At 42.7% G+C, this 9,215-nt stretch overlaps 1 protein-coding gene across 1 annotated transcript; it reads right to left on the bottom strand.

Annotated features, from left to right (window-relative positions):
* Positions 1–6,237: 6,237 nt before the first annotated feature.
* On the bottom strand, positions 6,238–8,542 carry LOC113526425 (OTU domain-containing protein 1). The gene has a single exon (XM_026913449.3). It carries the CDS (start codon positions 8,347–8,349, stop codon positions 7,057–7,059), a length of 1,293 nt encoding a protein of 430 aa, XP_026769250.1. The 5' UTR covers positions 8,350–8,542; the 3' UTR covers positions 6,238–7,056.
* Between the last annotated feature and the right edge of the window lie 673 nt (positions 8,543–9,215).

Raw genomic sequence — 9,215 nt, 5'->3', positions numbered from 1 at the left:
GAAGTTACCATGACTGTGGTGTCAGTCGGGGAGCCAGTTCAATATTCCCTTTAGCACTGCACCATAGCCTCTCAAAATCCATTCTGCCCGCCTGTCACTGTCACTATTCTCCTTGTTAGCTCATCACTGGAGCTTAGCAGCTGGTACAGGTGTCTCACTTGGATAAATAGAATTAGACTGGCCAGCCATTGGATTCCCAAGCCATCATATCAGGGCCACAAGTAGGATAGCCCATCACAGGTTGACAGTGGAAGGTGTAGCCACACCATCACTGCTTTCCTGATTATTCCATCCAATGCCACTAGCATCATGCCCTTTGCCCCACAGTGACCCGCAAGGTATACTGGCCTAGACACTGCATAATCCTTAAGCATCCTGACCTCTTGCAATAACTTAAGGGAGGCACTGCCGGGTCTATTCACCTATAGACATAGTGGAGCACCCCTATCTGGTTTGGCTATCCCAATTCAGGAATTCATCTTTACACCCAGACATTTTTCCACCTCATTAGGACCAGTGAGGTGAATGGATTCCCCTTCAACTTGACACTCCCCACAGTTGCTGACTATGTAGGAGGCGCCTCCCTTTTTATCAGGAATCCGTGGCATTTACTGGGCTGAACACTAAGCCCAGTTTTATCAGAGAATGTGTCAAGAATCCTCAAGTTGTCATTCATGCCCACCCAGGAATGCTGATTAATACTAGATCATCCATGAAAGCCAATGTAGTAACACTACTACCTCCTACTGCATAGCCACTTCCAAGGTTTTCCAGGGCTTGGATTAGGGGATCCAAAGCCAGCTTGAAGAGTAATGAAGGCATTGGTTCTCCTTGCATCTAGATCTCATGACTTTGGGTGTTATGTGATTGATGAAGCACTCATTATCAGCTTCCTTCACTGAATGAAATTGACCCAGTCTGTTACAGCCAAAATACCCTTCCCTTTAAATGCTTCATAAATCTCTGACAGTGGGATTGGACAATGTGCGTTCTCCACCCTGTCCAGAAACATTTCAGCCAACTCAGCCTGGGTTCCTAGAGAACATCATCTGGTGACTCCTGTAGGTTGCCCATCTAGTAGCATAATGCCAATGGGAGGGGTTTCTGGACACTCAGCCCACCGTAACTGATTATTGTCTGGCTAACAAAGTTAACAAATGACCAGTTAACAAAGGTCATTGTTTCAGGAGGGGTTCCTCCCCATCCATACTGACCTGAATTGACCTTACATCAATCCCACATGCACAGATATCCTTTAAGGAGGTTTGCTTTCCAATGCTAGCCAGGTTCAACCTCCACCTAGGACATGGTGACAAATCCCCAGATATGCTTAATTCATTGGGGTTTTGTCTGTCAAGGATGAGCCCAACCCCTGACTCTCCCTCGTGACCTTGCAATAATGGTGGGAGCACAGTCCCAAGTTCCACCATAAGGCTTTGTGATGAAAACCCAACCCAAAATGTCCAGAGCCCCAGTGTAGACCCCCTTGTGGCTGAACAATGCTGAAGAAGAGGGCAAGGAGAGGAGACAGGGGGCACCCAATGCTTTCCATTGGGAGGCAGAGAAACAGGATGGCTGCTTCCCCAGCTGCAGCTTCAGCCCAGCCTGACCAACACAACCCTTAGACCCCATCCTTACCCCAAAGGTATGGATCTGACTTGCCGATGTCCCCTACCTACACTGTTCCAATGCCAGAGGCTGTTCAACTTGGAGACCTGCTGCCGATATGGGTATAGCCTGGTGTGAGATTTACACCCTCTCCCCACCAAGAGCTCACTGGATACTATTACCACCAAGGGCTCCACCTCGGCCCACACCTGAGGTTTCCGCGCCACTACAGCAGCTCTCTTTCATGCCATGGCTTAGGTCCAGAAATGGAAATGATTGTCAGTGAATGCCAGCTATGGGCCCAATGCTCCAGCTCCATCCATTTTCAAGGCTAGTTGATTCAGCAGGTGAGTCGTTACACACTCCTTAGCAGATTCCAACTTCCATGGCCACCGTCCTGCTGTCTATATCAACCAACACCTTTCATGGGGTCTGACGAACACTGGCATCAGGTGCCTTAGCCCAGTTCTGCTCACCAAACGTGGCCCACTGATCCAGGCCTGGCTCCAAGCAAGCAAGCCAAACTTTTTACCCATTTAATGTGTGATAATAAGGGACTGTGTGGACACAAACTGTTTACCTCTTAGCAGTTTCATGCCTTGTTGAAAACTCTCTTCAAAGTTCTTTTCAACTTTCCCTTATGGTACTTGTTCGCTATTAGTCTCATGCTGGTATTTAGCCTTAGATTGAGTTTACCACCCTCTTTGGGCTGCATACCCAAACAACCTGATTATGTGAAGTCCACACCACAGCGGTGCGAGGGCTGGTACTGTCCACTGTCCATGGGCTGAGCTTCCATCCCAGATAATGCGGCCCACAAAGGAATTCAGGATTTGGTGCTGGGCTCTTCCCTCTTTGCTTGCTGCTACTCATGGAATCCTGGTAAGTTTCTTTTCTTCTGCTTAGGAATATGCTTAAATTTAGCGAGTTGTCTCGATTTGAGGTCATGTTTGGAAAGTGTCTGCCCCCGAGTAAAAAGAGGGACTGGTCAAAAATATAGATACCCAGAACACATGCCCTGGTGCCGCAATGGAGCCCAGCTTCCCGTGTGCACAGGAAGCCAAAGTGGAAGAGCCACTGGCAGCCACACATGGACAGCCACCACTGGTCAGCGAAAATGTGGTCCCAAGAGGATTGAGCGTCTGTGTTTGGGAGGACAAAGCTGCACATGCCTGCAAGCCCCCAGCTGCAATCACACACAGGAGTCCGATCGATGGGAATAGAGGGATGGACCCAGGGCCGCAGAGCATGTTCAAGGTATTGATGATCAATGTGTCCTGCAATGCACATAGTTATCACAGCTGGCTGTGTACTTCATCAATGTACAAGCCGAATTTATATTTACATTTATGGAATTTGGCAGACGCCCTTATCCAGAGTGACTTACAGAAGTGCTTGAAGTTGCTGGTCTTCTTTCGGCTGTTCCCGTTAGGGGTTGCCACAGTGGATCACTGGATGGCATATTTGATTTGATTTGATCATGGTTGTTCATCGGATGCCCTTCCTGAAACAACCCGCCCCAGTTTTATCCAGGCTTGGGACGGGCACTGGGAGTGCACTGTCTTGTGCAACCTAAGTGGCTGGGGTTGGTTCCCTAGCCAGGAATCAAACCCGGGCCGCAGTGGTGAGAGCGCTGAAGCCTAACCACTGGTCCTCCAGCAACCCCACAGAAGTGCTTTGAAGTTTCTATCAGTGAATACATCCTCATACTGGTTCACTAGGTCAGGGACAAAGATCTAAAATTTATCAAAGATCAAAGATTTATCAGTCTAAAAACCCTGTTGTTATTTTTTAAATAACAAAGTGCTAATTTAAGTACTTCATGAAGAGATAGGACATTCAGCTTTAATATGAGGGTATTTACATCCACATCAGGTGAACAGTGTAGGAATTACAGCACATGTAATTGGACAACTGCCTGCTCAGCTGTTCCATGGCCAGGTGTGTGTTATTCCCTCATTATTTCACTTACAAGTAAGCAGATAAAAGTTCTAGGGTTTATTTCAAGTGTGGCATTTGCATTTGGAATCTCAAAATGAAATCCAAGGCGCTGTCACTGCCAGTGACGTAAGCCATCATTAGGCTGAAAATCTAAACAAACCCCTCAGAGAGATAGCAAAAAACATTAGGTGTGGTGAAATCAACTGTTAGGTACATTCATAAAAAGAAAGGATGCAGTGATGAGCTTAGGAACACAAAAAGGCCTAAAAGACCACAACTGAAAAGAAAACAATTTTGTTAGATGATAACAAAATGATAATCTGGTGAAGAAAAACCAGTTCACACCAGTTAGCCAGATCAAGGTGTATCTGTGTCAAAGTCAACAATCAAGAGAAGGATTCACCTAAAAACAAAGGCTTTACCACAAAATGTAAACCATTGATAAGCCCCAAAATAAGAAGACCAAATTAGAGTTTGCCAAAAACATCTTAAAAAGCCTATACAGTTCTGGAATAACATGTTATAAACAGATGACACAAAGGTCAACCTGCAAAGGTACAAAGGCACCTGAATGATGGGAAGAGAAGAGCATGAAGAAGGGAAGGACCTGCTCATCCGAACCTCATGAGGCTACCTCCATTTTATGGCACGAGTATGTATGACTGCCAGTGGAACTGGTTCCCTTGTATTTACTGATGACATGACTGCTGGCAAAAGCAGCAGAATTAATTCTGAAGTGTATAGGGCTATATTATCTGTTCAGATTCAGCCAAATGCTTCAGACAGAACTCACTGGATGGCACATCACAGTGCAGATGGACAATGACCCGAAGCATACTTTGAAAGCAACCCAAGACTTTTTTAGGCAAAGAAGTGTGGAATGTTCTGAAATGGCCAAGTTAATCACCTGATCTGAATCCAATTGAGCATTCATTTCCCTTGCTGAAGGCAAAACTGATGGCAATACGCCCCAACAGCAGCAGCAGGAACTGAAGACAGATGTAGTAAAAGGCCTTGCAGAGCATCACCGGGGAAGAAACCCACTGTCTGGCAATGTCTATGGGTTCCAGACATCAAGCTATCATTCACTGCATAGGATTTACAACCAAGTATTAAAAATGACAATTTAATTCATGATTGATAGTTTGCCCAATTACTTTTGTTCCCTAGAATGCCTAAATTAATGCTCAAAGTCTGTACTTTGAGCTCATTATTTAATTTCAACTCCAATATACTGTGGTAGACAGCTGAAATAACAAAAACTTTGTTAATGCCCAAATATTTATGAACCTGACTGTACTGACTATTATATTTATGTATTTAATGGTATTTCCTAGTTTTTGAGTATATTTACAAGGCCCCAAGCATAAATTTCAACATGGCATATTGAGGTTACTTCACCCTGTTACACAGTGGTGCTGGACTTAATACTGCTCCTTGCTCAAGTTGATATCACACCAGAAAAATTTACTTAATTCCAAGGTCAGAATATTTGGTAACTGAGACATGCCTCTGTTTTATACAAGCCTCTGTTTCACACAACTCTCTGAATAGCATTGAAGTCTGTAGTTACATGAGCAAAATCAATATTAACTTACTACAAAATCAACTCCTGTTCTTTGCTAGATTTTTAGGTGATGTACGTGGAATGTGGAAAACTTTAACTTTAGAGTTTATTACAATTCTTATATTTGTCATCATCATCCAGTCAGTAAGGTACAATATGAACAAGAGCACACTACCTTGTTTGCTACCAAGTTCTTTTTCATGGAAGGGGAAAAAGACAAGACAGTGGATTTGGGCACCCAAGTATTTTTTAAAACTTTTTAAAACATTACCCCCAAAACATACATCCCAAGGGCTAATAAAATTACAATTAAGATGATTTTATAGAGTATATACCAAACATCAGGATACAGAAGAAGCACCTAGAACCCTTTTAGAGCCAAGAGGATATTCTAAAAGATGTTTAAATATGGTAAGGCAAAAAATACATATGGTGTATAACAGTCATCAAAGATCACTCGACACTAACCCCAACCCCAACCTCACCACTAATTCTAATTCTTTGTACTCGAACCCTAACCATAAGCCTTCAAACTGGAATATCCATAAGAAGTGATTTTCATCACTTCAGGGCATTTGCACTGCAATTCACCCACTGCCCCCGAAATTAGGCCTGGAGCTCCTGCCAGCATGAACACACACCCACCAAACAACTGAACACTTCTCTTGTCATACAATAATGATCTTTTAACAAACAATATTATGCATCTGCATCTTTTAAGTAGATAGGTAAAGGTCATGCTTTCTCATCTAGGGTCCATATATTGAGTTGAGTTACACATATGTAGTGAGGAGTTAGTACCAAAGCAGGGTATATTCCCACCTCACGCCCAGTGTTCCCAGGATAGACTCTGGCTCTACCATGACCCAGACCAGGATAAAGCAGTTACTGAAAGTCAGTGAGTGAAATAAATACTTATAATTAAATTAATTAAATTGTTATTTGATTGGATTGTTATAACTCATTCAAAAGATCTCACTAACCACTAAACTATTGCAAAACCTAGTCACACAGCTTTAAGGGGCGTGAGACTATTTAAATATTTTAGCCTCAATATTTCTCTAGGAAAAACAAAACCACCACCCACTCCTAAAAAAGAGATTAACAACAAAATAAAATAGTATTGATTAAAAAAATGTATACTTTATTTTCAAGGACAAAATTACCTGGCCCTTTTTAAACTAGCTGATTTAAAATCTAACAGCTACAGAAAGCTCAGGCTATATATTATTCAATATGTAATATATACAGTGCATTATACCCTTTTTTCTAAAGAAATAAGAATAAGAAAATATGCAACAATGTAAAATTCTTCAGGTATTTACACAATGGCAATATTCATGCACTTACTCTGCATATTACACTCCTAATGTGCACTGCACTTAAATACATACATATAAAAACACCAGGCTAGAATAAATAAAGAAATAAAAAACACTTGAGGAATCAGAAGTGCAACCCATTAAAATCTATAAAAATACAGCATGAGGATAAGATAGCAGTACAGTATTCCACAGTAAAGGGCTTCTTTGTATCAGTGTCTCTGATCATGCAGAAATGCACTTCTTAAAAAAACAATTGTTAAAATTCCATTAAAATGCATCAAATCATAAATCAAAACATAAATCAACCCATAAATCACATCAATCCATTTAACCAGTCAGACTATGTCTTGTTTGACCAACATTTCTGGCAATAGCCCCATAACCAAACTTTGGTTTACAAAAAAAGGTGCCATGGCAATTTTATGTTGTACTTGGAAATAAATAGCCTGCAAAGCCTTTTCCAAAAAGTACTATATAGCTAACTATATAAAAATATCTACTTAGACAGCTATTTTCTAAAGATTTAGGTCATTTGAGCCATCAGTTTTTAAAATCAAAACACCATGGAACCAGCAATGCGTTGTACAAATTACAAAATTCTACAAAAAAAAAAGGTTACTGAAGTCCATTCTTCTCTATGTACATTTTGGACAGAGTAGCTGCCATGGACTTGGCAAGCTCCTCATCACGTTTTCGTTGCACCTGTGTGTGCAGGCACCAGTCATCATACTCTGGGTTGGGCAGGCAGCAGTCCAGCAGCACATCGTAATGACCATTACTCAGCCAACTCAACCAGATGGCTGGTTTTGTCAAGTCCTCCTCACCCAGATAGTGTATCATGGTGGAGACAGTGGGACTTGCTAGACTGCCTCCTGTGGTCAGGTAGATGTTTACATTCAGCATTTGGCTCATGGCCAGTAGCTCAGGGTAGCCAGCCCAGGCACCATCCTGTGCGGCATTGATTAGAAATTCACCCACATCACCTTCAATAATAGGACTGAACTCATCCAGGTGGTCAGCAATGTGATGCACTGTATGCTCTCTTAGCTCACTGTGCATTGACTGCTCACCATACGCTGCTTTTGACACTGCCCGGTAGAGGCAATTTCCATCTGGGATGATGTGAAAACGGTACTTCTTTCTCTCCTGGAGGTATTTGTTCTGTTTCTCCACCTCAGCCAGGTACTGGCTAACCTTCTCATTGAGGTCACTCCTGCTTGCAGGCTCCTGGAGCACATGCAGCTGCAACACTGGGTCCTCTGACATTTCATCTTCATCCTTCTGCCGACACTGCAGGTTACTTTGGTTTTTGAATACTTCAGAGGAGTTTTCCCATTTGCAAGTGAATGGAATGCTCTGTGAAAAACATTTTGTATTTTCAGCCTCCTCAGGGACATACACTAGCAGTTCTTCATTATGCACTCTACAATCATTTCTTCTTAACAAGCTATGGAAATTGAGTGAGTTGCTCTCAATTATCTCACTGTTATCCTTTAAAATGTCCGAACTGCTCCTTCTCTGCTTAGGAAGGTCACTGCTCAAATCGCCATCTGACAGATCAATCTTGCACTCTTTACACGGAACTCTATATGTATTTACAGCATCGCGGGTTGTGTGCAGATCCTTCATGATCTGAATAGGGACACATTTCTCCACACCATCCGGCCTTGTGATAACAATCTCCGCTTTGGACGTATAGAAAACGGGTCTCACTGAGGCCTCGTAGCACGAAAACGCAGGCATGTTCGCGTCTGTCCAGTTCTCCCTGCCTGAACTTTCTGCGCTGGTTTCCTTAACGGCGTTAAAACTCGATTCGAACTCTGTGTTGCCGCAACTCGCCGTAACAGTCACTTTAAATTTTCGCGACGAGCAGGGGTAGTGTGTTAGCGCGCTGCTGTACAACTGCATTTTGGGCGTCTTCCCTTTATACTACGCGTTAACGCAAGATGACAACACCTGCTAAAAATACTTTCCGTCATTCACAGTAGCAGAGTTGTGGGGCGCATTTCCGGGGCCTTGCTCTTCCCGCCGTCATCGATGAACCATTTCTCGCGTCAGTCACCGCTAAATTTAGAAGAAGGGAAAGAAACTGTGCTCTTCCACTCCGAAGAGGGACGCAGCACCAGGCCTAATGATGAGTGGCTATGGAACGCCAAAAGGGCCATAAACGTTTCAGAATGCGTCTTTTCATTTAAGACACATGCAAAAAACGCCAGGGGAGTTATATATATATGTATATATATATATACATATATATATATATATATATATATATATATATATACACACACATATATGTGCATATATATATATATATATATATATATATACACACACACACATATGTGCCTTTTAAACATCTTTTAATGTCCTTTAAACCCCTTTGCTCTTACAATAAACCCACTCTTCTGGGAAGGCTTTCCACACTTTTGGGTAGCTGTGGGGATTTGGCCATTCAGCCACAAGAGCACTAGTGAGGTCAGGCACTGATGTCAGATGAGGAGGCCTAGGACACAGTCAGAATTCCAGTTAAGTGGGATTGAGGTCATTGGTCTGTGCAGGCCACTCAAGTTCTTCCACGCCAAACTTGCCAAACCATGTCTTCATGGACCTTGTGTTGTATATACAGGGGCATTTTCATGCTGGAATATGTTTTAGCCCCTTAGTTCCAGTCAAGAAAATTTGTATACTACAGCACACAAAGACATCCTGTACAATTGTGTGCTTCCAACTTTGTGGTAACAGTTTGGGGAAGGTCCACATATGGGTGTGAT

This window comes from Pangasianodon hypophthalmus, chromosome 1, assembly GCF_027358585.1.
Source record: "Pangasianodon hypophthalmus isolate fPanHyp1 chromosome 1, fPanHyp1.pri, whole genome shotgun sequence".
NCBI lineage: Eukaryota > Metazoa > Chordata > Actinopteri > Siluriformes > Pangasiidae > Pangasianodon > Pangasianodon hypophthalmus.
Note: the sequence above shows the minus strand (reverse complement) of the source record. Positions and strands in the feature narration are given on the sequence as shown.